Below are 27,485 nucleotides of genomic sequence, written 5' to 3' on the forward strand. Positions count from 1 at the left end.
TAACAGTTAATTGCAAAGCTTTGTGGATAAGCTATTACTTTGATCTAATCTTAACTCTAATCGTGATAGGATAAATTCAATTTGCAATTCAAAATTGAAAAAAAGGAAACATCTGAATGTCTGCAAAAAAATTTATTTTGATGTATTAATTTGCTCGTTTTTTGTTGTTTCATGATTAACCCCACTGATTGTAATTTCAGTCGAGTTGGATGCAGGTTCGTAAACAAACAGCGAACAGTTGAGTAAACCAAATTCTGATGAAGAGACATCCAGATCAACAGATGGATCAGAGGCGCTATCATTTTTCGTTTCAACAATCAAAATGAACTAGAATTATCAATTTTATAATCATTATTATTATATATTAAATATATATAATAATTTACGAATGTTTACAATAAAACTTTGTTTTGGTTCGTGGCATAACAATATTTGATTCCTATGTATTCAAAAATACCAGGGAGAAGTGATAGAGTTCAAGATATCAAGACTTTTCATAAATCGAACGCATTGCAAAGACGGAAACTCATTTTTGAGTTGAAGAAATGGGAAAAATAAACAAGAATCACATCTGCTTGAATAATTTTCTCATTTCAAAATTCTCCCTGATATTTTAAATATCAATTAAGATAAATTAAACTGATTGGAATTTACAGCTTTAAGATAATATTTGTTTCTTTTGATGCGTTGTGATATGATCTGGACCATCTTTTTTGTTTAAAACTTGTCCACACATAGGACAAACTACGAAATCTAACTCTGAATCCGATTTGATTTCCCAAACACCGGCCTTCTTAAGGATGACTCCTTTCTTTTGTTTAACACTAGTTTCATGGGCAGACAAGAGATGTTTTTGTTTCCTAATATCAGGCAATAGAACAATTAAATCTAATAAAACTTGATTTAACTTGTTACGAAACATATCACAACATTTGCTGTAATAATGATTCGGTGAGATATCATCATTAAAGAATGCTCTAGAGACTTGATCAAACTCTTTGAATCGATCTTTCAAGATTGACTGGACCATATCGAAAAGATGTCGATTTCTTTCATCAAAATCCTTTGGATAAATGTAAGAGTATTCAGAAGGTTCCTCGTAATTTTGCGAACGAGTGTTTCCATTTTGTTGTCTAACTGTTCCTTTCGATGATGATTGCTTGGCAGCTTTAGAATCATTGCGATGATCTAATGTTGTTTGATTGGAATTTTCTTTTTTGCTTTTTTGTTGATTGCTAGAAGATGAAGATTGCTTGCCAGTACTGTCGTTATCGTTATTAATTAAATGGTTTGTTTTACTGCTAACAGCTTCGTTATGATTGTTGGTGTTATTCAGTTCAGCTTTTTTACTATTTACATGTTGATTTTTTGTTGGTGGACTTTTTGGTTTGATTACTTGCTGCGCTACTGCCTCTAAAGATAGTTCGTTCAAATTAATTTTATTGGGATTACGTTTCTCGTAACCTGGAGGTGGTCGTAAAAGAGATGAGAAAGTACTCTGGTTAGCACTTGTTGAGCCTGACGACTTCGATGAACTTGGTTTAACAGGTAACTCTTTCTTGCCAGCTTTTGATTTGGTTTTGTTCATTTCACCAGCAAGTGGAGGAAAATTGTCTTCTTTGAGAAGCAAACTTTCCATATTTGCTTCCAAACTTTGCTTTGTGTCATTTTCATGCTTATCGTTAGCATTATCATCCTTAGAAACAAGTGAGTCAACGAGACGAACAGAAGTGTAGTTGGGAGGAGGATTTGGCTGAGGATTATTTAAACTAGCTAATAGTATATTTAGAGCTTTCTTTTTCTTTCGATTTCCATTGATTTTAAACGGTAAGGACGGAAAGTCATTTTGTGTCAAAGAAAAGTCTTGGTTTGAAGGTTCCATGGTATTATTTGAATCATTTGCTATTGTTTTAACTGTTTTAGCTGTTTTGGCTGTATTGGTCGGTTGAGCAGATGGCTTCTCAGGAGGTTTTGAGTTTAATTTAACTGCATCAGCCAGTGAAATGGTAGCCAAAGGAGCTGAATTAGAAACAGAACGGCCATTTAAAATCTCTCTACTATTTCCATTCGGACCACAGAGAGCTGGAAACTCTTCGTCGTCTTTCTTTCCAAAAGTAGCAGATTCTTTAACTTTTGTACTGAACTTATGTTTAGGCTTCTTTGCTGCTTTCGAATTTTGACCATTTAAATTATCTAAATTTGATTCTTTACTTGCAGCAATTCTAGAAGCAGTGGTTGAAAGTGGATTATCACGAATAGGTATTGGTGGTCCCTGTCGACTTGGCTCACCAAGAGAGGGAAAGTCTTCTGGTCTAGGTAATTGTTGAATTGGACCAACTGCTCCCAAATTTGATAAATCATCAGTCATCCAAATATCTTCAGGTATTGTTGGAGGATAACCCCTATCATTTCTATCGCCTCTTTCTCCTCTCTCATTCCTATCACTTCTATCATTTCTATCACCTCTATCACCTCTGTCGTTACGATCACTGCGATCACCACGATCACCACGATCTCCTCGATCACCTCGATCACCACGGTCACTACGATCATTTCGATCATTTCGCTCACCACGATCACCACGATCACCTCGATCACCACGATCACCACGATTTCGTCGACCACCACGAGAATTACCTTCATCGTGAAAAGAGGCAACCACAGGGTTAAACCCTCCGGCTCTAGGACCTCGAGGAGTGGGATTGAATGTCAAGTCCAAAGATAAAGTTCGAGCATGTTTAGCTTCAGATTTGGTCAAACAGTGACTTTGAGCTTTATGTGCTTGTAAATCTATTGCTGAGCGGAAGACTGATGTAAACTGTTCATCTTTACAAGGCCCTTCTTCACAGAGGTAATGCTCCTCACGAAAGTGTTGATTAAGAGTTTCATATTTGTTGTAATAAATGATCTTATTACTATCACAAAGGTGGCAATAATAATGTTCACGGCGAAGATGACGATTTAATTCCTCAGTATCAACATATCGTTGACTGCAAAGTTGACACGCAGGATGCCCTTGGTATGATCGATCATCAGGATCTCCATGTTTCATATGAGCTTCGAGTTGTCCAGCAGTATAGTATTTTCTTTCCTCACTGAAAATCTTCAGGTTTTGAACACATAATTCACATGTTAAAAGTCTGTGTTTCTCCCATAAATGGTCTTGTAATTCATGTACGCTAGATAAGAGCTGTTTGCATTTTTTACATTTCTCCTCTAACAAGGAATTAAATGTATCGAGGCAACCTTGAGTTTCAAAGTAAATCTTGAATTTATCATTAAAATGAAGTCTTCGTTTATCACCAAAGTCATTATATTTTTTTCTGAAGTCTTCAGTGAAAATAATCTAAAAAGGAAAGAAAATATATGATGAAATAGAGATCTAATATTGCTTAAATGTTGACTGAATTTCAAGTTGAACAATGTTCAATTATCTGCAGATTTTTCGCTTTACCTCAGACATTTCTTGACGGCAAATGGGACATTCATTTTGCTCACATAGGACTCTCATTTTAGCAGAACAATGATAACAAACTGAATGATCACAAGGCCCAATGGCAAAAATTGGTCGGCGATGCTCACCAGGAATAGAATGACAACAAACCACACAAGTGATCCCAAACTTGTTGGATATTGCAGATGATGATGAGAAATATGATGAGTTACCTTGACGTCCTCCATCAGGTCTAGTTCGGTTAATTTGACGGCCAGACATTGTTACAAAATCTAAAGTATTGGCAAGATGAAAAATTTACACAATTTATACAGTATAGACTATAAAATACAAGCTGTTGATAGAAGAGAAACAGGCGAAAGGGAAAACAACCAGTATTAAGAGATAGAGGCAGTAAGAATAATAAAAAGGTAGCCCAAGTAGTATTATATAAATCGAGTTAAGAGAAATGGGAAAGAGAGAGAGAGAGAAAAGAAATCTTTTCTCTGATTACGTTTGATGATGTATAAAAGAGATCAGAAGGTTTAATTATTTGTAAATTATCACAATTGTCGTGTGTTTCCAAGTTGAATAATAGTTCAGGTTCAATTGTTCAGCGAAAACTTGATAAAAATTCCCTTTGAGCAACTAAGAATAAATTAATGAAAAAGGATTTCCAATTTAAATAATCAAAAACACAATAACACTGTAAATTTTAGATCCACATCAACTTTCTGGAGTTGGTGTGAAATTACGTAAAATTCAAATAGATGGCAGTGTTCAAATCATATGTTCAATTGGCAACAAAAAGAGCGGTAAAATTTACAGTTTCCAACTTGTTTATAAACTGAACGATAAATCATTTGGTCTCAATTTATTGGATAGATCCTATTCAGTGGTTAAATGTTTAAAATTACTTTTAGAAAATCATTATTTTTGATTGTTTAAGCGGTTTTAAAGAAAATTAGCTTCAAATTAATCGTGTTTTAACAAATAATGAACATTTTCTTGTCATCTTTCAATATTTGCTTCGAGCTTTTTCATATGTCAACAAGCTTTATTACGCTTATTTTGTACAATAATCAGTTAATTTAGTAATGTACAGGGGCTTAACAAAAAGAGATAGATTATTTCCATCGACGACTTCAACACAAACGTAATCTCCTGGAACTGGTTTTCTTTTAGCAACATCTGAAACACTTCCAACTGGTATCTCTCGGTGTTTGAATATGGAACGGATATTACTATCTGTACGTCCAACCAAATCATCTAACGATTTAGAACTGTTACCTTCAACAAGAACTAATTGTTGTGTGCCTATTTTTGATTTGTTCATATTCAGACTAATTTTCCTAAAAGTTTCATTGATTTCAGATACACGATCCGTCTTGACTTTGTAGGGCACGTTGTCTTGAAAGCGATGATGAGCATGAGTTTTCTGCATTAATAAAGGCAAGTAAATTAATTATCTTTTCATGGTATTATATTTAAACGACTTACTTCTCGCATGCTGTAAGCAAATACATAAATGAATTGATATTCGACTTTCTTTATAAGATCCAGAGTTTCGAGATGAGCTTCTTCAGTTTCACCACAAAAACCGCAAATGAAATCGCTTGTTAAACTAACTCCTGGAATCAGATTTTTAATTTTGGATACCAAAGCTGTGAGATCAAAAAAGTTCAAGTTAAATTCAAGTTTTGGTGAAAAGCAAAAAGCAAAGACATGAAGAAATATTACAAACCTAAATAAGCTTCTTTGGTATAACCTCGTCTCATTTTTTCAAGAATCAAATTATCACCACTCTGAGCCGGCAGATGAATAGACTTGCAAATATTGTGATGTTTTTGAATTACATTCAAGACATTTTCAGGAAAATCTTTTGGATGAGGTGATGTGAATCTTATCCTCATTTCAGGATCAATGGCTGCTACTTTGTCCAGCAAAATATCAAAAGTTAATCCTCCTTGTGGACTCTTATAAATTGTTTTGAAACCAGGAGCGATTTCGTAAGTGTTGTCTAAACTTTCCCCTTGACTTTTATCACGATAACTATTAACATTTTGTCCCAATAGAGTAACTTCTTTTACTCCTGCTTTAGATAATAACCGAATCTCTTCAAGAATGGATTCAATTGGGCGACTTCGTTCTTTTCCTCGTGTAAATGGCACAATACAATAGCTACACATATTATTACATCCTCTCATAATAGACACAAACGCTTGCTTTGATTCCCCATGTCTGAATTGTTGCCAATTATTTATCTGAAATTTTTTATTTTCACCAACCATCACAACTGGCATCACATCTCCATAAGTTTCATCAAACGATAAAATTACATTTACAGCATTTTTCTGTGTAATATTGTTTATAGCCAGTAGTTTGGGTAAGTCACGATAATTATCCGGACCTAAGTTATGATACAATGAAAAAAATTTATTAGATTTTCTAAATATCCAAGAACTGACGGGAAAAAATACTGTTAGTTTAGAGTGTTACTAACCGGCAACAATATCGACACAAGAATTTTTTTCAATCAATTTAGTTTTCAATCTCTCGGCCATGCAACCAATTACACCAATTTGTTTCAGACGAAATGGACTTTTCAATTTCCTTAATTCGTTTAGACGAGACCAGATTTTTCTCTCAGCTCCTTCTCGGATGGCGCAAGTCATGAGAAATACGATATCAGCATTATCAATAGAATCAACTATTTGATAATTATATTGACTCAATATTTTACATGCAACTTGAGTATCGTTAACATTCATTTGACAACCATAAGTTTCGATGTGTACCTTTTTACCGCCACCATCTAAATATTCATCATCAAGATAAGGTACTGATTCAGATCGTTTAGCAACATAAGGCTCATCAGGATCCAAGTTTATTTGGCGTAAAAGCTCATGGTTGTAAAGAAATTTATCAAAATCAGGTCCAGCTTTCACTTTCTCTTTGAATCTTGCCAACTTTTGCACACCATTCAATTCAGTGCTATCAGCAGAGGTGACTGAAGGTATATTTGATGTTGTGAATCTCCGCAAACATGAGCGACCATGATTATAAAAATGACGATAAGCGAAAGTTAGAGTCATTCCAAGATTATTATGTTCAGATGAATTTTTGGTTATTGCAACTCTTTAAAAACATCAATACATCATTGTGAAACTAATCTTAAACAGATGTTTTCCATACAACAAAATCAGTTTCCTTGGTTTTTAAATAAAACTATAAAATTGAAATTATTTTACATTGTCAATATAAAAAGAAATCACAAATAACAGTCACAATCAGTAAATTATAGATTCTGGAATAAAATCAGAGAAAACATGATTTGAACAACACATGTTTTAGTTTCCCATGGCAACAAGAATTGACATTTTAATTACACAAGAAGCAATCATTTCGATTCCCTGTTGTGTAATTTTGAATTTTACTGTACCATTAGACTGATTTAATAATCGTGAATTTACTCTCAATTTAATATCAAATACTTTTTACTTTAACTGTTCAGAAATCTTTTATTCAGTGCGTTTTTTGATATTTGTTAGATTTTGGATTCTTGAATGACTAGAGATGATTTGGTTTGATTTTTAGTTTTCAAATCCAATGGAAAAATTGTGAGAATCGATCGATTATATTATAGCTTACTTTCCCAATTGAGAGTAATAATTTAATCAGTAGATTAAACACTCTGTTATTTTGAAGATTAAAAAGGCCGCCTAAACGTAATCATAAAATATATTGATATTTTCCGTAAGAAATTTCCACATTCATATCCATCGTTGCCTCATCTTTAATAACCTTAATAACTGTTTATTTTTATTTTTAGATTGATTTGTATCAGTACAGTGTTAATTAACTTGTTGCCTGTGTTCTCATTCATTCATATCAAAGTAAGTTTATCCTTAACACAGTTTGCTATTCTTTTCTCAAATCGATATTTGTTTTCCTCGTTTACCAAACACAAATGATTTCAATGTACCAATTTTTAATTCAAGATTTTTTGTTTTATGCTTTTACAGTTCTGCCGAATAAATAAATCAAAATGCGACTGATTATATTGGATAAAAGTGAAGATGTTGCCCTCTGGGCTGCAAAATACATACGTAAACGTATAAACACTTTCAATCCCGGACCTAATCGTCTTTTTAATCTTGGCCTTCCTACTGGAAGTACTCCTCTTGGTACTTATCGCCAACTGATAAACTTTTACAAAGAGGGAACTGTCTCATTTAAATATGTCCGAACCTTCAATATGGATGAATATGTTGGACTACCGCGAGATCATCCAGAAAGTTATCATTCATTCATGTTCAACAACTTTTTCAAGCATATTGATATTGACCCAATTAATGTGAACATTTTGGATGGGAATGCAACAGACTTGGAAGCAGAGTGTGATGCTTACGAGAAGAAGATAAGTGATTGCGGTGGAATTGAATTATTTGTTGGTGGAATCGGACCTGATGGTCACATTGCTTTTAATGAACCAGGGTCAAGTTTGAGTTCTCGTACTCGAGTTAAAACACTTGCAATGGATACGATTTTGGCTAACGCAAGATTTTTTGATGGGGACATAACTAAAGTTCCACACGAAGCACTAACTGTTGGTGTTGCAACTGTTATGGATGCTCGTGAAGTAATGATATTAATCACTGGGGCTGCAAAAGCGTTTGCTTTACACAAAGCTATAGAGGAAGGTGTCAGTCATATGTGGACTGTTTCTGCACTTCAAATGCATCCTAAAACAACCTTAATATGTGACGAAGACGCTACCCTTGAGCTCAAAGTTAAAACTGTTAAATACTTCAAAAGTTTAATGAGAGTCCACAACAAGCTTGTTGATGAATGATAACTTCGAACAACATTTTATTTCTAATCTCCAACTCGTTTTTGACGATTCCCTTGGATAAAATATTAGCCATATAAAGTTTATTATACTTAAGAGAAAATCTTTTTTAAAATTTGCACATGTCCGCCTTGATATTTAGATGTTGCTTAATATAAAAATAGTTTACTAACTCAAATAAATTCAATTTTACTACGCTATAAAGTTTAATGTTAAATCGGGCTTTTTAGTGCAAAAAACGAATAAGATTATGACAAGAAGTTGTTGTCAAGAACAAATAATAGTTTTGGTGTTTTGAAGTCTCAGCTGATATTGAATGAAAACTGCAGTGAAATTGAAGCGCCAAATTCAAAAGGATAAAAGGATGAAATATTTTAATTCCACATTTCAGGTGTGTTTAGATAATGAATTGGGTGTGAAAATTATTAATAATTGGAGATAAAGCGAAATTAAATTGATTGACAAAATTATTTATAGAACCAGTTCGGAATTTTACTTGAATAAAATAAAAATTGACAAGAATTGGAAACACGAACTTGTGGGCGGAGCTAGAAAACATATGTTTTGGGAAATGTGAAAATAAGGATTTTTAATCCCAAATCAGCCCATTATTATTGGATTAATAAATTAATTTTTACTTGCTCTTTTTCCGTAGATTTTTTTACAATGTTACCAATAAGAAGTTGTTCGTTAATTTTTCGACGAAATATTTGGAAATTTAAAAGATATCAACCTCCATTAGTTGCACCAGAAAATTTGGAATCACCGTATATTGTTGGTCCATATATTCGTGATAGATTACCAGAACAAACTATATTTGAACCAAGAGTACGTTATGATGATGTTTATGAATTTGTTAAGCAAACAGATGATGATCCTGTTCCTCCAATGAAAGTCTTACTTCTTGAAAATGTACCCAATTTAGGAGTTGCTGGTGAAATATTAGAAGTTCCTGGGGAAATTGCAAGATACAAATTGATTCCTAGTCAACAAGCAACTTATGCTTCCGATTTAAATATTAAACTTTATAGTGATCTTATACAGAAATGTTTAAATAATCCTGATGCTCCTTCATCCCGTTTATCAATTGTTACAACTGAAAAACTTAAATCACAATTTATTCTGGTAACTATGAGTTCTGATACATCTTGGACAATTGAACCATGGCATATTCGTGTTGCTTGTAGAAGGATTGGTTTAGTTGTTCCTGAATATGCAATTAAATTACCTGATAAACCAATAAGTGGCCCAAATTTAGATTATGAAATGAAAGATTTTGTTATTCAAATTACTGTTAACAAGAATCCAAGGGAAACTGTTAATGTTCGATGTGTTGTTCATCATGTTAAAGAAAAACTATTGACTGAATGGCATAGACGAGTACCAAGAACCGCAATAATACCCGAACAACAAACAATACTCGATAGTATGCCTAAATTCGAGCCATATTATGATGATGATGAAGATAAAGCTACATTTGAATGAATCCATCTACAGCTCAATAAAGCGAATCAGACTTATTCCATCTAAAATTCAACGGTTTTTTACGATATTATATGCTATTGCTAGGAAATATCGAGCTAGACGCAGAGCTCGTATTTGTTTGCTAAGGTCTCAGCTTTCTGGCTACACAGCAATTAAACGCTTTATTTATATTAGCATGCATGATGTATCTCTGCTAATATCCTGTGATTGACGAGTTACGATTTGTAAAATCTTTCAAGGATATGAATATCTCTATTTGTTCAGTTTTCGTCTGGTATATGGCCTTATGTTGGCGAATAAAATTTTTAAGCCCGAGAATTCGTCATTGATTATCAAGTCTCAAAGGCACGGCATATTGAGTTTACAATAGAAGGATCTAATATATTGTACATTCTCCAGTATCTATTTACACATCAGACTTGCATTTACAATAAAAGTACAAAGTACAATACATTTTCCCTCTATTTCAAACTCTCAGAACATTTAATTGTTTACTCAAACCTGGTATCTATAGACCTTAAAGCTCTGTTATACTGACAAAATTAAAATACCAATTGGTAGCTTCTAGACAGGTGATATTTAAAAATGATATTGAAGCTGTAAACCAGGATAAAATTGTTTTAACACAAGTAACTGCTCAGATAACTTGTTTAAATTGAATTACCATTTTAACGAGAATACGAGGACAAAAAAAATAATTTTAAAAATAGGTATTAGTTACTATAATAATTTCCATTTTTGTTGCACCGGAAAAAAACCAGAATCCAGTAAAAATGTAATTACAAACTGAACCAGAAAGGCGGTATCATATATGGATGACCCCCTGGTTAACGCCGTTCGCGGTTAATGCTTAATATTTCTTGTTGCCTCCAGTTTCTTTGACAATACATTCTTATTTCTTTTTAAACCCTAACAATTATTTGGTGAACTAAACCTATTTTAATTAAATTTTTTGAGTCATTGTGTCTCTAATTATCAATTAATTTTATCCCATTATCAAGGTTTGTAATATAAAACAACCTTTACTACTTCGTTTATCCTGTTTCTCTTTCTTTTTCACTCTCTTGTCATATTTCTCTATTTTCACGCACAGTGTTTGTACTTACTGGTCTCTCTGGTTTTTTGGGTATTCTTCTTTTCTTTATCTTCATTAGCACCTAACTTACTCATCAAATATCCAGTTTCATTTAATTTAATTTGTGTTTATTTTTATTTATTCAAGTGATAATCTAATTATTAACACCATCTTGTGTCTTACTGTTTGTTTCTGCTTTCCATATCTTTTATCCATTACTTTTAACAATATCACATTTTTTTCTATCTCTGGATATACTCAGGAAAATGAATGCTGGCCCATCCATTTTAAAAACCAAGGGTACTCATACGGTTAACCATGCAACCTCTAGCGAAATGGTTGCCTTAAAAAGTGGCGATGAATCTTTCTTTGATTTTTCTGGTGCTCGTTCACTTGGGTCTATTGAAAATGAAGATAGTCAACCTCCTACTAAAAGACGAAAGCAGGATGCCAAAAGTGGTAAAGGATTGAGGCATTTTTCAATGAAAGTAAGTATATTTTGTGATCATTTGCAAATTTCAGATGGCTGCATGTACAAAAAGCCTATTAGTTTAGATTAGTATCCAATAGAAAAGGTTTAATGGTAGAATGAAGACCTTTCTACAAGATTCCATTTTTTTCATTATACTCATCGCGGAATTTTTAATTTTTACACATTTTTTATTTAATTAATAGGTATGTCAAAAGGTTAAAGATAAAGGTACGACAACTTACAATGAAGTTGCTGATGAATTGGTCGCTGAATTTTCTTCTGACCCACTTGCAAACCGTACTGCTTTTTCTGGTAGATTCTCAGGAGGTGATGCAGAGCCATTTGATCAAAAAAATATTAGACGACGTGTATATGATGCCCTAAATGTTCTTATGGCAATGAATATAATCAACAAAGAGAAAAAAGAAATCAAATGGATCGGTTTACCCACCAATGCATCTCAAGAGGTTGTCGAGTTAGAGAAGGAGAAGCAAGAACGGTTAGAAAAAATCAGTGCCAAAAAAGAACAATTGAGAGACCTATTGATTCAACATATTGCTCTCAGAAATTTGATTGAAAGAAACAAAAGTGATCCTGTTGTATCTTCCAATGCCAAAATCCATTTACCATTTATAATTGTAAATACAGACAAACGCACGGTCATTGATTGCTCCATAAGTAATGACAAAACAGAGTATCTGTTTAATTTTGATAATGCGTTTGAAATTCATGATGACGTTGAAGTCTTGAAACGAATGGGTATGGCTTTAGGTTTAGATCGCAATGAATTGGTACAAATTGACCGGGATGTCTATGAAAAAGCACGAACACTACTGCCAGAAGCTTTAAGATCCAGCCTTGATGAAATGGTTGAAGAAAAAGGCACCATTATAATAAATTAGCAATACCTTATGGATGATAAATTTCCTTAAATACATAATCAACTACGCGCCGAATGCATATATATCTATAAATAAATACATATATACATAATAACATAAATTACGCTTCTGGACTCTCCTAAAGATTATATTTATCATTCCCTATTGCTTCCTCTACCTCTGATGGACATGTTATAATGACCCTTGTTAGATATTGTCTAATCATGTTATGATGGAAAATTATTGAGAAAATCTTTGAGATTAATGATGATTTTAACTTAACCAAACAAAGAAAAATCAATTGCTACTTGTTCAATGAAAAATTTGAAATCAAAACCCAACTCGTTTCATTTTGCGCAATTTTCGACCTAAATTGATTCAATTAACTCTGGATTATCTGCAACATACTTGGTATTAGCTGAAAATGTTTAAACCAATACCTATCTTTTTAAATGTATGTTAATAAAATTCAGATTAAATGGATTAAATAAATAAGTTACTTTGTAAATTTGGGAAAATATTGTGTGTAAAACAGTTAAATTTAGCGGGAGTTTCTTTACAATTCACATTTGTAGGCGGAGCTAAGAAACATATGTTCGATATCAATGTGAAAAAATAACAATTGTGCATGTTTTTATTTATTGTTATTTGTGTCATTTTTGGGGCTAGTGATTTGAATTGAGCAAAATGTTACCAATAAGAAGTTGTTTATTAATTTTTCGACGAAATATTTGGAAATTTAAAAGATATCAACCTCCATTAGTTGCACCAGAAAATTTGGAATCACCGTATATTGTTGGTCCATATATTCGTGATAGATTACCAGAACAAACTATATTTGAACCAAGAGTACGTTATGATGATGTTTATGAATTTGTTAAGCAAACAGATGACGATCCTGTTCCTCCAATGAAAGTTTTACTTCTTGAAAATGTACCCAATTTAGGAGTTGCTGGTGAAATATTAGAAGTTCCTGGGGAAATTGCAAGATACAAATTGATTCCTAGTCAACAAGCAACTTATGCTTCCGATTTAAATATTAAACTTTATAGTGATCTTATACAGAAATGTTTAAATAATCCTGATGCTCCTTCATCCCGTTTATCAATTGTTACAACTGAAAAACTTAAATCACAATTTATTCTGGTAACTATGAGTTCTGATACATCTTGGACAATTGAACCATGGCATATTCGTGTTGCTTGTAGAAGGATTGGTTTGGTTGTTCCTGAATATGCAATTAAATTACCTGATAAACCAATAAGTGGACCAAATTTAGATTATGAAATGAAAGATTTTGTTATTCAAATTACTGTTAACAAGAATCCAAGAGAAACTGTTAATGTTCGATGTGTTGTACATCATGTTAAAGAAAAGCTATTGACTGAATGGCATAGACGAGTACCAAGAACCGCAATAATACCTGAACAACAAACAATACTAGATAGTATGCCTAAATTTGAACCATATTATGATGATGATGAAGATAAAGCTACATTTGAATGATTCGATCATAATATCAATTCTTCTCACAACTGTTAAATCATAGTATGTAATTCGAGCTGTAAAATAATCATATGTAAATAATGTATTGGAAGATCAAACCTAAAAATTATGCTAGTTAATCTAACAGTTAAAAATTTTAGTGACATATCAACGCCAAATAATCATATCACCTCACCTCAGCGTGAGGCTAATCAAGGGACTGTTAATAATTTCTCAATCTTAGCAATCTTCAATTCACCCTTTTATGCAAATGTAGGAGTGCTGAATGGAACCATTGCTGGACTGAATCAGCAAGAAGTGCTCGTGATATAGACACTAATATGCTAAATTAGATGGCCTTGTCAATTATGATAATATTGATACTACCTGAGCTCAATATCAAACCGGCGTATTAGACTCCACCGTTAACACCACTGAACTAACTGTTATCGCTCCGAACAAAACAAAAGTAAAATTGAAAATGAGTCTTTATCCAGTAGACGAAGAGTGCAGTTGACATGTGAGAAATTTATTGCTAACAATCATCAGAGCAAAATTGTTCAATTTATGCTAAACCTGCTAAACCGCCACAATTTTTCCATCATATTCATCCTCCACAGACTTCCAAGGCTCATCTAGTCAATCTTATCAAGAAGATTGGTTGGAAGAGAAACATTGGTTGACTAAATTGACAAGAAGATGAGAAGTGCTAGAATGAATCACTAACACTATCCAAAATTACCAGCCTGTAAACTATATCACATTATATCCTGAAAATAATAATACGAATAGCCGTATGTTACGACTGGTTCAGCTACTCTTGTATTTAAAACTACTGAGGAAGGTTCTTTCATTTTTCTAGGAACTACACTGCCTTCAACTCGAATAGTAATTATCCACCTCAATCGTATGCTAAAATTGATTTTACTAAAACATTGAATCTCTCCAATTCATCGAGAGATCTGATCCATTCATCATTAAAGTCAATTTATCAAATAGAATCCTGTAAACAAAGGAACAGTAAAGATTTCTGAAAAAATTGATGACATGATATGATAACTTTCAAAAAAACTGTTTTCAGAAAGAAATGATATTAAATCGTTTTATTTAAAATTGAAGTCCAATAAACATAGTCGATTTTCTAAAAATTAAATTTGGAAATTTTGAACAGCAAAAATTTATAGCTAATTTGTTATAATGGTGCCCTTTTCTTCAACCATTTCATCAAGACTGGATCTTAAAGCTTCTGGCAGTAGTGTTCGTGCTTTTTCATAGACATCCCGGTCAATTTGTACCAATTCATTGCGATCTAAACCTAAAGCCATACCCATTCGTTTCAAGACTTCAACGTCATCATGAATTTCAAACGCATTATCAAAATTAAACAGATACTCTGTTTTGTCATTACTTATGGAGCAATCAATGACCGTGCGTTTGTCTGTATTTACAATTATAAATGGTAAATGGATTTTGGCATTGGAAGATACAACAGGATCACTTTTGTTTCTTTCAATCAAATTTCTGAGAGCAATATGTTGAATCAATAGGTCTCTCAATTGTTCTTTTTTGGCACTGATTTTTTCTAACCGTTCTTGCTTCTCCTTCTCTAACTCGACAACCTCTTGAGATGCATTGGTGGGTAAACCGATCCATTTGATTTCTTTTTTCTCTTTGTTGATTATATTCATTGCCATAAGAACATTTAGGGCATCATATACACGTCGTCTAATATTTTTTTGATCAAATGGCTCTGCATCACCTCCTGAGAATCTACCAGAAAAAGCAGTACGGTTTGCAAGTGGGTCAGAAGAAAATTCAGCGACCAATTCATCAGCAACTTCATTGTAAGTTGTCGTACCTTTATCTTTAACCTTTTGACATACCTATTAATTAAATAAAAAATGTGTAAAAATTAAAAATTCCCACATGAGTATAAAGAAAAAATGGAATCTTGTAGAAAGGTCTTCATTCAACCTGTAAACCACTTGGATACTAATCTGGACTAGTAGGCTTTTGTAACATGTAACCTTCCAAAATTTGCAGGCAACCATAAAAAATACCAACCTTCATGGAAAAATGCCGTAACCCTTTGCCACTTTTGACATCCTGCTTTCGTCTTTTGGTAGGAGGTTGACTATCTTCATTTTCAATAGACCCAAGTGAACGAGCACCAGAAAAATCAAAGAAAGATTCATCACCGCTTTTTAAGGCAACCATTTCACTAGTGGTTGCATGGTTAACTGTATGAGTACCTTTGGTCTTTAAAATGGATGGACCAGCACTCATGTTTCCTGAAAATATCCAAAGATAGCAAAAAAATGGGTTGGTTTTTTAAAAGTAATGGATAAAAGATAAGGAAAGAAGAAACAAAACAGAAAGACACAAAATGGTGGGAACAACCAGATTATCACTTGTATAAATAAAAATAAATAGAAATTAAATAAAATGAAACTGGATATTTGATGAGCAAGTTAGGTGCTAATGAAGATGAAAGAAAAGAAGAGGAATACCCAAAAACCAGAGAGACCAGTAAGTACAAACACTGTGCGTGAAAATAGAGAAATATGACAAGAGAGTGAAAAAGAAAGAGAAACAGGATAAACGAAGTAGTAAAAGGTTGTTTTATATTACAAACCTTGATAATGGGATAAAATTAATTGATAATTAGAGACACAATGATTAAAAATATTTAATTAAAATAGGTTAGGTTCACAGAATAATTGCTAGGATTTAAAAAGAAACAAGAATGTATTGTCAAAGAAACTGGAGGCAACAAGAAATATTAAGCATTAACCGCGAACGGCGTTAAACCAGGGGTCATCCATATATGATACCGCCTTTCTGGTTCAGTTTGTAATTACATTTTTACTGGATTCTGGTTTTCCGGTTCAACATAAATTTAAATTTTATATAAAATAATATTTATTTTTCAAATTATCTACTTACCCACTGCTATTTAAAAAATAGTTATTAAAACACTCTGTTATTTTTGTTGCAACAATTTTTTCTGGTTCAACTATAAAGCTAGAACAACATTGGTATCGAGTACTACATCGAGATAACGCAAGCGCATAAGTCGAAAAATGTGTGTTGGTGTTTTAAATCTCTTCGTCTTTTATCTTATCAAGATCGGATTAAGGCCGAATTTTTCAGAGCGTATTGACTCTGAAAAAAATTAGATTCTATAAAAAAATGATCCATTTTATTCAATGCATGTATCAATCCTGTAAATTGAGATGTGAATTATTCATGATAACGGATTGATATTCTGGACTTATCGATACAAAACTATTCGAGCTTTATCAATAAATTTGAAAGTTCATTGGTTTATTTCAAGAAAAACATAATAAAGTTCAAGAGTGCTTTGAGAGTTAAAAAGCTTCTTTGATTTTCACCTTGAAAATTTAAATCTCCACTCAGTTTGGCGCCAAAACCATCATTAAAATTGTCTATGCTTTGTTAAACGTCTTACAGGATTTAAAATGCAGAAAAATTTCTCTAAAGTGATTTTTTATTTAAATTCAAAGTTGATGAGCTTAAACATAGAAATTTAATTTAAATAGATTAAATAATAGATATTCAATTCGCTGTTACTACATCGCCAATTTACAGGGTTGCAAACTATAAAGGTATCAAATGAATATTGTACCAATCACATAATATTGAAAGGATTGAATTAGATCAGATATGCGGCCAGTCATTTGAGCGAAGTTAGTCCGAGTTGTAATTTGTACAGCTAGGAGAATATGTGAACAACTTGTAAATGACAGGATATTAAACAGGGCACGAGGCAGTGCAAACCAGAGAAATTGAAATCCGCCAGCAAATTAATTCATCTCTTTGTAATTACTATCACAACTTTTTCATTGGTAAAACGATAAATAAGCATATTTTCTATCAATTCAAAGGTCGATGGATTAAAGATGAAACGAAATATGTCCAATTCGCTTTATGGAGCTGTAGATGGATTCATTCAAATGTAGCTTTATCTTCATCATCATCATAATATGGCTCGAATCTAGGCATACTATCGAGTAATGTTTGTTGTTCAGGTATTATTGCGGTTCTTGGTACTCGTCTATGCCATTCAGTCAATAGCTTTTCTTTAACATGATGAACAACACATCTAACATTAACGGTTTCTCTTGGATTCTTGTTAACAGTAATTTGAATGACAAAATCTTTCATTTCATAATCTAAATTTGGTCCACTTATTGGTTTATCAGGTAATTTAATTGCATATTCAGGAACAACCAAACCAATCCTTCTACAAGCAACACGAATATGCCATGGTTCAATTGTCCAAGATGTATCAGAACTCATAGTTACCAGAATAAATTGTGATTTAAGTTTTTCAGTTGTAACAATTGATAAACGGGATGAAGGAGCATCAGGATTATTTAAACATTTCTGTATAAGATCACTATAAAGTTTAATATTTAAATCGGAAGCATAAGTTGCTTGTTGACTAGGAATCAATTTGTATCTTGCAATTTCCCCAGGAACTTCTAATATTTCACCAGCAACTCCTAAATTGGGTACATTTTCAAGAAGTAAGACTTTCATTGGAGGAACAGGATCATCATCTGTTTGCTTAACAAATTCATAAACATCATCATAACGTACTCTTGGTTCAAATATAGTTTGTTCTGGTAATCTATCACGAATATATGGACCAACAATATACGGTGATTCCAAATTTTCTGGTGCAACTAATGGAGGTTGATATCTTTTAAATTTCCAAATATTTCGTCGAAAAATTAATGAACAACTTCTTATTGGTAACATTTTGCTCAATTCAAATCACTAGCCCAAAAAATGACACAAATAACAATAAATAAAAACATGCACAATTGTTATTTTTCACATTGATATCGAAACATATGTTTCTTAGCTCCTCCTACACTTAATCGAATTGCTTGTTACTATGAAAACCCGCTAAACTCAAATTTTTGTTAGATCTAACAAACCTATTTGTAAATAATCAAATTGCTAACTTTAACTATACTTTCAACAGGAATTAATTATTCAATTCCCCTTATAGTTTATTTGACTCAGAAAAGATGTCGTTTTCTTGCATGTATACTAAATGTGAACCAGATATTGAGTAAAGTTGAAACAAGTTTGATTTTAATTTACAACAAGAAATAACCGTAAATTTATTGGTATTTTTGATTAGGGGAATTTAAAGGCGAATTAAAAAGCGGATATAGTTGATAAAATATGTGAAAGTCAAAACAATCAATGAATTAAACTCATGAAAATTCAATTCAAAGTTGCTATAAAAGTATGCTTTGAAACTATGTTAACGTTAGAACTGTTTTAATAAACAAATATTACTTAGCAATTATTATTGTTTTATTGCAATGGGACAACCGTTGAAAACTTGATCAAGGAAATTGTAACAATTTGCGTCAAATTTTTTCATTTTAATCGCAATTGCGAAACTAAAGGCTTGAATTTATACAAATGTTATTAGTATTGTATAATGAAGGTCAGCTTGTTGCCTAGAAAGCCTTTTAATAACCAGTCTGGCTGATAAGATCCATATATTTATGCTAAAATTACATAAATGTTAATAGTTAGACCAAATTCATATAAGTAGCTGAATCGCTGCAGTGAATGTTAAACCAGTCAAACAAAATTTGATTTCAAGTTTTCAACTTGAATTAAAATAGTCAATTTAATAAGTTGTGTTTTGTCTGACTATAGTTCAAAGGTAAATATGTTTAGCCATTCTGATTTTATGTTCAAATAATTATTGAAACCTTTTTATTCACATTCCAGATTCAAAATCGATTCGAAAGCCTTTAGAAAGATGGATTCTAAACTGCTGAGTTTTACTTGTCTTTTGGTTTTCATTTGCTGTATCAACTTAACCAGATCAGTTGATGGCTCACCAATAGCTAAAAAACCTTTGCCAACAATGGTTATTTGGCATGCCGCTGGTGGAGGTTCATCAGCTGAGCTTACTGAAGACACTGTTACGAGTTTGAAAAAGTACAATGCTAAAATTAAAAAGATTCAAATTGGAAGCGGAGAAGAGGAGGAATTGGACATTGCGCTTCACATGCAGATGGAGAAACAAGTTATGAATGCTTGTCGTCAACTAACCAATGATCCTGAATTGAAAAACGGATTTGCTTTAATTGGACTTTCTTTAGGTGGAACTGCAGTAAGAGCGTTACCCCAGATGTGTCCAGAACTTAATATCACCGATGTAATATCCATGTGTGGACCACAGCAAGGAATCTTCGGAATACCTAGTTGTGAATCAATAGAAGGAATTTTCACTGATATTTGCGATAAACTGAATGATGTGAGAGACGCTGCAGCTTCCATTTCGCCAGAGTTCGATACTCCTTCAATTTTCACACCTGTAATGAATGCAGTCAAAGACAATTATACTTTAATCTCACTTTGGGTCGATCCAACCGCTTCTCCACCACCAGCTGATAACTTCATGAACCTCATCAACAATAGACTTGAAACGAAATTTCCAAAGGAAAATCTTTTAAAGATTCAAAGATTAATTGCTGTTTGGTGTAGCAAAGATACGATCATGAAACCTAAAACTTCACCTATGTTTGGCTACTTTAAAGATGGTTCAATAACTGAAGTGCTACCATTTAATGAGACTGATTTGTATACTGAGGACTACATCGGATTAAAGGAATTGGATGAGCAAGGGCGATATTTCCCTGTTGAATGTCCCTACGAACACATGAAATATCCAGGTGAATGGTTCGAGAAAAATATTATTGAACGATTTTATGATGTTTAAATTGGTTGATCAATTTGTGATTTCATGAAATATTGATTCTTCCTTAAACTTGATATACATATGTCATGTATTACAATGTCTATACTTATTAATAATGTTATTTGAAAACTATCTTAATTTGATAGCCATACCAAGAATGATTTTTGCAAAATAAATCTCAACTCCTCTGTCAAAGGAGACTGCAATAACAAAATAAGGTTTAATTTTTTCCCTGAAAAACTAAATTTTATGAAATTGTTGTGACCATTGATAATATTAATAATATGCAATAAATGGACCACAACAAAATTCTTTCATTTCCAGTTATTAGATTTGAATGACATTTTACTGTAACTTGAACAATTTACTTTCTTCTTCTATTACTTCAACTTAGTATTTCAACTTGATGGAGATTCCGATGGCAAATAAAGTTACAAGTTGTAAGAATGTAAATCTTTCACCGAACCAGGAAAATACTCATTTGATCCAGTATCTAAGCTATTGGTTTGGAAATGGAAGAATAGAAACTGCGAAAATCCTTTCGTTCGTGTAACCAGCAACTTGCAAAGTGGTTACCTCTACTTGGTTCGAATTCAACAATTCTTGTTAAATTTACTATTAGCCAAGATAGTTTACCGTAAAGAGTCACAGAGAAATATAATTATCGATATTGTCATACGTTGTTGGTATCTCGCAAAAGGAATGGAATGAAGTTTTCAGGCTATAATACTGGAAAGGTCAAGTTGGACATTCTAATATGCTTTTTAGTATTATTGAAGATTATCAAAAATGCAATAGACTCACCATCTGAGAAATTAGTTGTTATTATTATAAAAAGACACAATCAACACAATTGTTACATTTTTATACAAATTGACACAAATGGGCAAAAACGCGTAAAAATTAATTTCTTTCAAATATTAGAGTCTGGTAGTTTGAGAACCAAAAAACTAAGTCCATTTGTGGCATTCAAAAGTTTCTCTGATCCACAGTTCTCGAGAAAATTGAAGTCAAAGTTGAAACTTCGAGCGCATTTTGTACAATTGTGCGACAAGATTTTTTCATCAAAATCTTTTTTTCTAATGTAACTTTTGCTGTTTAACGAGAAAATGCACTTATTTTGAGCAATAAAATTTTCTCGTTTCCGTAAAACAGATCAGTTCGATTTTTAGTTAAAACGGTCGCAATCTATGATCGTGAGAGTTAGTAACTTATTATTTGTGTCTAAAATTTTTGGCTCACATCATGGATTGAATACTCTCAAATCATCAACAGTTCTCTCGATTTTGGCCATCGGCCTTAAAACTTTGAACCTCGATATTTCGAGAATGGCATTACTTACAATCATCATCCTTTAACCAACTTAGTTCTTTACTAGTTAATATACAATTCAATTTAATAACTTCCCATTAGAGCATTTGGGTCATGATGTTTGGATTGTAAATGGACGAGCAACAACTTATTCAACAAGCAAAACTCATCTAAACCAATTTTCTGGTTAAACTTGCAAATGAAATGCAAAGAGTTGTGCTAAAGGCCTAAACATTTGAATAAAGAGTTGAGACTTACAGGTTAGTAAGTTTGGAGGGACACAAAAACTGCATCCATTGGTGCTATTGAATAGTTCATCCGATGGACAGTTTTCGAGAAAATTGATGTAAAAGTTGAAACTTCGATTGCTTTTTGTTAAGCTATGGAAGCAGATTTTTTAGCGAAACTCATTTCACTGATGTATCATTAGTAAAATAAGTAAATAAGTTATTATAGCCTTGTACAGCTTGAAAACTTCATTTCTTTCATTCCTTTTGCGATACACCAACAACTTATGACAACATCGATAATTATATTTCCCTGTGACTCTTTACTTTGAGCTATCTGAAAAGATATTGTAAACAAAAGATCCTTAATAAAAGTTGATCAACAAATAAATGAATAAATTTAATGTTGCTATGCTTTGGAACTATTAATAGAACTGTTTCGATAGCAAATTACATTTGTTTTATTGCGGTTGGCAACTTTCTGAACTTGATTGAGGCAATTGTAACAATTCGCCGTTTACTAATTACATAAATGTTAATGTTTAAATCATATTGATATAAGTAGCTGAATCAGCTTGTCAATGAATGAAAACAACGAAAATAACAGTTTTTTTACTTCAACGAGTTTCCATTTCATTTTTAGTCATATTTCATTAAAAATTTGTGTTTTGTTAACTTAATTTGCAGGTAACTATATTTTATCGATTCAAATTTTATGTTCATTTCATTATAAAAGACCTTTTTTATTCACATTTCCGATTCCAAATAGATTCAAAAGACCTTAAAAAGATGGACTCTAAATTTGTGAGCCTTATTTTCATTTGCTGTATCAACTTGACCAGATCAGTTGATTGTTCACCACCAACTAAAAAACCCTTGCCATTAATGGTTGTTTGGCATGCCGCTGGTGGAGGTACGTCGGCTGAGTTAACTGTAGACACTGTTAAGAGCTTGGAAAAGTACGGTGCTAAAGTTAAATTAGTTCAAATTGGAGCTGAAGAGCTTGAATGGGACATTACGCTTCACATGAGAATGGATAAGCAAGTGATGAATGTTTGTCGGCAACTAACCAATGATCCTGAATTGAAGAACGGATTTGCTTTAATCGGACTCTCCTTAGGTGGAACTGCAGCAAGAGGTTTAGTTCAGATGTGTCCAGAACTTAATATCACTGATGTAATATCTATATGTGGTCCACAACAAGGAATTTTTGACATACCTAGTTGTCAAATGGTACCAGAAAACTTTGCCGTCATTTGTGATAAACTGAATAATGTAAAAGAAGCTGCAGCTTCCATTTCACCCGAGTTCGATACTCCTTCAATATTCACGCCTGCAATGAATGCAGTCAAAGACAATTATACCTTACCCTCACTTTGGGTTGATCCAAACGCTTCTCCTCCTCCAGTTGATAACTTTATGAACCTTATCAACAATAGACTTGAAACGAAATTTCCAAAGGAAAATCTTTTAAAAGTTCAAAGATTGATTGCTGTCTGGTGTAGCGGAGATACTATTATGAAGCCTAAAGAATCACCTATGTTTGGCTGGTTCAAAAAAAGCTCAGAAACTGAAATCATACCATACAATGAGACTGATTTGTATACTCAGGATTATATTGGGTTGAAGGAATTGGATGAACAGGGCCGATACTTCCCTGTTGAATGTCCCTACGAACACATGGAATATCCAAATGAATGGTTTGAGAAAGATGTTATTGAACAATTTTATGATGTTTAAATTGTTCAATCAATTGGTGTTCTCCTAACATATGAATCTTCTTCAAGCTCAACATATTAACTCGCAAACTTCCAACACTGACATAAAGATCACTCTTTGTCACAAGATTAGTTTTTAAAAAATGAAATAACAGCCATTGCAACAAACTCTAACCTCCAACATAAAAGCTTTTACGCTTCCTTAAAAAAGCCCTTGTTCACCCCGATATTATCAATTTGACAAAAGCTGTAGAAATAATAATCAGAACCATAATCAGAAATACAAACGGCACCCTAAATGGTAGGATTTATCAAATTTTTGATTATTCTGAAATGGTTAAATGAGAAATTCCAGATTTGATCAGTAACTTTATGAACCTCGAAATTTTAATTGGTTTTACTTATTTTGTCAATTCTTTATTTTTGATCAATTGTAATCAACATCTTTGTTGTGCTTTTATTGTTGTAATAAAAGGGTAAAAGATTCGATTATCAAGAAATCAAAACATATTATTTGATATTTTTCTTTATGATTTAGGTGAAGATCAAAGAGTCAGAATCGATTAATCAAATAAGTGAATGTCGAAACGTTAAGTAAATTAAACTATTGGAAATATTTGGAAATCTCAATTTTATTTTACTACGCTTTGGTTCCAGTGTACTAGAATTGTTACGATAGCAAATATGACTTTCGTTAGCAATTTTTATTGTTTTATTACAAAGTTGTTAAGAATTGTAACAATTTTCGTCAAGTTTCCTTCATGCTTAATCTTAATTGCGATGCATGAGGAAATTAAAGGCTTCAATTTATACAATTGTTCATGTTATTGTCTGATGGTCTAATGTCTGATGATCAGCTTCTTACCTACAAAGCATTTTAATAACCAGTCTAGCTGATAACATTAATATCTTTATTCATAAAATTACGTGAATGTTAATGTTCTAACCATATTCATAAGCTAAATCATTCAGTCGATGGATGTTAAACACCCAGAAGGAAAATTTCTTTAATTTAACAAGTTTTCAACTTGAATTTCAATAGTTAAATTTATATACTTAAGTTGTGTTTGATCTTAGTTCGAAGGTGAATATTTTTAACCATTTAGATTTTATGTTCAAATAATTAAAATCTTTTTCTCTACATTTCAGGTTCAAAGTCTTTACACAGATGGATTCTAAACTACTGCGTTTTACTTGCCTTTTAATTTTCATTTGCTATGTCAACTTGACTAAATCAGTTGATGGTTCACACCAGCTAAAAAACCTTTAACAACAGTGGTTGTTTGGCATGGTGCAGGCAAGTCAACGAAACCTGCTGAAAACACTGTTAACAGTTTTGAAAAGTACGGAGCTAAAGTTAAATTGATTCAAATTGGAGCTGAAGAGCATGAATTGGACACTGCACTTTACATGAGAATGGATAAGCAAGTGATGAATGTTTGCCGTCAACTAACCAATGATCCTGAATTGAAAAATGGATTCGCACTTATTGGCCATTCTTTAGGTGAGACTGCAGCAAGAGGTTTAGTCCAAATGTGTCCAGAGCTTAATATCACCGATTTGATATCCATGTGTGGACCACAGCAAGGAATCTTCGGAATACCTAATTGCCAAATAATAGAAGGCATTTTTACAGGTATTTGTGATAAATTGGATACATTTCAAGAAGCTGCTGTTTCCATTGCCCCTGTTTTTAGATACGCTCTCAATATTTACGCCTATAATGAATGTAATCGGTAACAATGCTACCTTAATCTCACTTTGGGTCGATCAAACTCTTGTGCTCCACCAACTAATAACTTCATGAATCTAATCAACAATAGACTTGCAACTAAATTTCCAAAGGAAAATCTTTTAAAAGTTCAAAGATTCATCGCTGTCTGGTGCAGCGGAAATACTATTATGAAACCTAAAGAATCACTTATGTTTGGTTGGTTCAAAGATAATTCAGAAACTGAAGTGATACCATACAATGAGACTGATTTATATACTGAGGATTACATTGGGTTGAAGGAATTGGATGATCAGGGTCGATTCTTTACTGTTGAATGTCCCAACGAGCATATGCAATATTCAAATGAGTGGTTCGAGAAAGAGATTATTGAACGATTTTACGATGTGCAAATTGTCCAATCATTTTGTGACTCCATGAAACATTCATATTCCTTATGGTATATTACAATGTCTATACTTATATCATATTATTTATAATGTCATTACAAAGCTATCTTGACTTGATAATCACATCGAAAAATTATTAAAAAGTGAATCTCAACTCTTCTGTCAAAGGGGCCTGGAGTAACAAAATAAGGTTTATTTTTTGACTAAACTGAAAAACTAAAATTTCTTAAAGTTGACCATTGACAGTCGTTGAACTGATTGCTAGCTTTACATCCACAAAAAATAGAAAAACTCTTCTCTGAACTCAGATCTATGAAAATGCAAGCTTGGGAAATGCAGAATCCATAGCATTGTGTGAGGGAAAAGCTTTTAGTGCTTCAGGTTTATGGTTCATTGTTGGACCAGGATTGGATGTTTGGTATCCTTTACTTTCTTCGTTTCATATTTCAATTTGATGTAGTCGTGTCGGAGATTCCGATGCCAAAGACGGTTCTAAATGTGAAACTATCACCGAACCAAGGAAGATACTCATTTAATCCAGTATTTTAGCTATTGGTTTGAAAATTGGAACAATAGAAACTGGTAAGAGTCCTTCCGTTCGAGGAACCATTAACTAGTAAAGTGGTTCACCTCTACCAGATTTAAATCCAACAATTCTTGTTGAACTCACTATTAGCCAATTCGCAATGTATGATTTAAAGTTAACCGACTGGACTTGCAGTTTTTATAACTTGACAACTTCATCTCTTTCATTCCTTTTGCGATGTGACAACATCGATAATTATATTTCCCTGTGACTCTTTACTGTCAGCTATCTGAAAAGATGTAAAGAAAAGATCAAGAATTTTAATCAATTTAATGTTGCTATGCTTTGGAATTGTAATAGAACTATTCCAATAGCAAATTATACTTGCAATTACAGTTGTTTTATTACCATAGGGTGGCTGTTAAGAACACGGTTTAGGAAATTGTAACAATTTGCGTCAAATTTCGTTCGTAATCATAATTGCGATGCATTGTAAAATTAAGGCTTGAATTTATAAAGCGTGGTTGTCTAATGAAGGCCAGCTTGTTGCCTGGAAAGTGTTTTAATAGCCAGTTTAGTTGATAAAATTCACATCTTTGCTCCTAAAATTAGATAAATATTGCTGTTAAAACCATATTCACACATTTATAAGTAGCTGAATCACGAGGAATAGCCAAACACTCAAACAAAAATTTCATTTTAACGAGTTTTCAACTTAGCAGGTGTAGCAAAGATACGGCTATGAAACCTAAAGAGTCACCCATGTTTGGTTGGTTCAAAGATGGCTCAGAAACTGAAATCATTCCATACAATGAGACTGATTTGTATACTGAGGATTACATTGGATTGAAGATATTAGATCAACAGGGCCGATATTTTCCAGTTGAATGTCCCTACGACCACATGAAATATACAAATGAATGGTTCGAGAAAAACATTATTGAACAATTTTATGATGTTTAAATTGTCCAATCAATTTGTGATTCCATTAAATATCATTTGATAAACATATTAAAAAATGGTTTGCAAAATAAATCTCAACTCCTCTGTCAAAGGAAACTGGAAAAACAAAAAAAAAGGTTTTACTTTTGGTTGAGTTGAAAAACTAAAATAAAATAAAATGAAATGCTAAAATA

The 27,485-nt window shown here is 32.6% G+C and overlaps 10 protein-coding genes across 19 annotated transcripts; 6 read left to right on the forward strand and 4 right to left on the reverse strand.

Annotated features, from left to right (window-relative positions):
* Positions 1-117: 117 nt before the first annotated feature.
* LOC107369968 (E3 ubiquitin-protein ligase ZNF598) lies at positions 118-4,151 on the reverse strand. 2 transcript variants are annotated; one of them, XM_089270467.1, is made up of 3 exons: positions 3,948-4,151; positions 3,455-3,726; positions 118-3,346 (listed from the first exon to the last, which is right to left on the reverse strand). In XM_089270467.1, exons 2-3 carry the CDS (start codon positions 3,713-3,715, stop codon positions 659-661), a joined length of 2,949 nt encoding a protein of 982 aa, XP_089126593.1. In that variant the 5' UTR covers positions 3,716-3,726; positions 3,948-4,151; the 3' UTR covers positions 118-658. The 2 variants fall into 2 exon arrangements, with proteins under 2 accessions (XP_089126593.1, XP_089126592.1); XM_089270466.1 differs by having other exon boundaries at positions 3,455-4,151.
* A 318-nt stretch (positions 4,152-4,469) lies between these two features.
* On the reverse strand, positions 4,470-6,760 carry LOC107370004 (mitochondrial tRNA methylthiotransferase CDK5RAP1). The gene is made up of 4 exons (XM_015937975.3): positions 5,937-6,760; positions 5,178-5,843; positions 4,934-5,097; positions 4,470-4,871 (listed from the first exon to the last, which is right to left on the reverse strand). Exons 1-4 carry the CDS (start codon positions 6,526-6,528, stop codon positions 4,500-4,502), a joined length of 1,794 nt encoding a protein of 597 aa, XP_015793461.2. The 5' UTR covers positions 6,529-6,760; the 3' UTR covers positions 4,470-4,499.
* Positions 6,761-6,788: 28 nt separating this feature from the next.
* Oscillin (glucosamine-6-phosphate isomerase Oscillin) lies at positions 6,789-8,489 on the forward strand. Of its 3 annotated transcripts, none has more exons than XM_015937977.3 (3): positions 6,789-7,189; positions 7,266-7,329; positions 7,459-8,489. In XM_015937977.3, exon 3 carries the CDS (start codon positions 7,482-7,484, stop codon positions 8,286-8,288), a length of 807 nt encoding a protein of 268 aa, XP_015793463.2. In that variant the 5' UTR covers positions 6,789-7,189; positions 7,266-7,329; positions 7,459-7,481; the 3' UTR covers positions 8,289-8,489. The 3 variants fall into 3 exon arrangements, with proteins under 3 accessions (XP_015793463.2, XP_015793464.2, XP_089126596.1); XM_015937978.3 differs by having other exon boundaries at positions 6,808-7,161; XM_089270470.1 differs by lacking the exon at positions 6,789-7,189 and having other exon boundaries at positions 7,219-7,329.
* Positions 8,490-8,835: 346 nt separating this feature from the next.
* Positions 8,836-10,234, forward strand: LOC107369994 (large ribosomal subunit protein bL9m-like). The gene has a single exon (XM_089270469.1). The coding sequence runs from the start codon at positions 8,952-8,954 to the stop codon at positions 9,768-9,770; it is 819 nt and encodes a 272-aa protein (XP_089126595.1). The 5' UTR covers positions 8,836-8,951; the 3' UTR covers positions 9,771-10,234.
* Positions 10,235-10,628: 394 nt separating this feature from the next.
* LOC107369991 (transcription factor Dp-1) lies at positions 10,629-12,716 on the forward strand. Of its 4 annotated transcripts, none has more exons than XM_089270468.1 (4): positions 10,629-10,771; positions 10,864-11,029; positions 11,108-11,333; positions 11,521-12,716. In XM_089270468.1, the coding sequence occupies exons 3-4, from the start codon at positions 11,112-11,114 to the stop codon at positions 12,217-12,219; spliced, it is 921 nt and encodes a 306-aa protein (XP_089126594.1). In that variant the 5' UTR covers positions 10,629-10,771; positions 10,864-11,029; positions 11,108-11,111; the 3' UTR covers positions 12,220-12,716. The 4 variants fall into 4 exon arrangements, with proteins under 4 accessions (XP_089126594.1, XP_015793446.1, XP_015793445.1 ...); XM_015937960.3 differs by having other exon boundaries at positions 10,864-10,896; XM_015937959.3 differs by having other exon boundaries at positions 10,629-10,896.
* Positions 12,717-14,771: 2,055 nt separating this feature from the next.
* Positions 14,772-16,759, reverse strand: LOC107369993 (transcription factor Dp-1). 4 transcript variants are annotated; one of them, XM_025162452.2, is made up of 4 exons: positions 16,319-16,462; positions 16,194-16,225; positions 15,748-15,974; positions 14,772-15,566 (listed from the first exon to the last, which is right to left on the reverse strand). In XM_025162452.2, the coding sequence occupies exons 3-4, from the start codon at positions 15,967-15,969 to the stop codon at positions 14,868-14,870; spliced, it is 921 nt and encodes a 306-aa protein (XP_025018220.1). In that variant the 5' UTR covers positions 15,970-15,974; positions 16,194-16,225; positions 16,319-16,462; the 3' UTR covers positions 14,772-14,867. The 4 variants fall into 4 exon arrangements, with proteins under 4 accessions (XP_025018220.1, XP_015793449.1, XP_025018219.1 ...); XM_015937963.3 differs by lacking the exons at positions 16,194-16,225; positions 16,319-16,462 and adding an exon at positions 16,630-16,759; XM_025162451.2 differs by lacking the exon at positions 16,194-16,225.
* Positions 16,760-17,212: 453 nt separating this feature from the next.
* LOC107369931 (large ribosomal subunit protein bL9m-like) lies at positions 17,213-18,570 on the reverse strand. The gene has a single exon (XM_015937899.3). It carries the CDS (start codon positions 18,469-18,471, stop codon positions 17,653-17,655), a length of 819 nt encoding a protein of 272 aa, XP_015793385.2. The 5' UTR covers positions 18,472-18,570; the 3' UTR covers positions 17,213-17,652.
* Positions 18,571-19,319: 749 nt separating this feature from the next.
* LOC107370033 (palmitoyl-protein thioesterase 1) lies at positions 19,320-20,660 on the forward strand. The gene is made up of 2 exons (XM_015938008.3): positions 19,320-19,402; positions 19,471-20,660. Exon 2 carries the CDS (start codon positions 19,502-19,504, stop codon positions 20,465-20,467), a length of 966 nt encoding a protein of 321 aa, XP_015793494.2. The 5' UTR covers positions 19,320-19,402; positions 19,471-19,501; the 3' UTR covers positions 20,468-20,660.
* A 1,833-nt stretch (positions 20,661-22,493) lies between these two features.
* LOC107369976 (palmitoyl-protein thioesterase 1-like) lies at positions 22,494-24,220 on the forward strand. The gene is made up of 2 exons (XM_089270471.1): positions 22,494-22,671; positions 22,754-24,220. The coding sequence occupies exon 2, from the start codon at positions 22,774-22,776 to the stop codon at positions 23,722-23,724; it is 951 nt and encodes a 316-aa protein (XP_089126597.1). The 5' UTR covers positions 22,494-22,671; positions 22,754-22,773; the 3' UTR covers positions 23,725-24,220.
* A 635-nt stretch (positions 24,221-24,855) lies between these two features.
* On the forward strand, positions 24,856-27,472 carry LOC107369975 (palmitoyl-protein thioesterase 1). Its single transcript, XM_089270472.1, is given in 5 exon segments — positions 24,856-24,949; positions 24,952-25,397; positions 25,399-25,480; positions 25,483-25,585; positions 27,072-27,472. Coding segments are annotated over 5 exon segments (951 nt in total). The 5' UTR covers positions 24,856-24,870; the 3' UTR covers positions 27,313-27,472.
* Positions 27,473-27,485: the final 13 nt, after the last annotated feature.

Source organism: Tetranychus urticae, chromosome 1, assembly GCF_039701765.1.
Source record: "Tetranychus urticae isolate SD_2017Ah chromosome 1, NJAU_TeUrti_SD_1.0, whole genome shotgun sequence".
NCBI lineage: Eukaryota > Metazoa > Arthropoda > Arachnida > Trombidiformes > Tetranychidae > Tetranychus > Tetranychus urticae.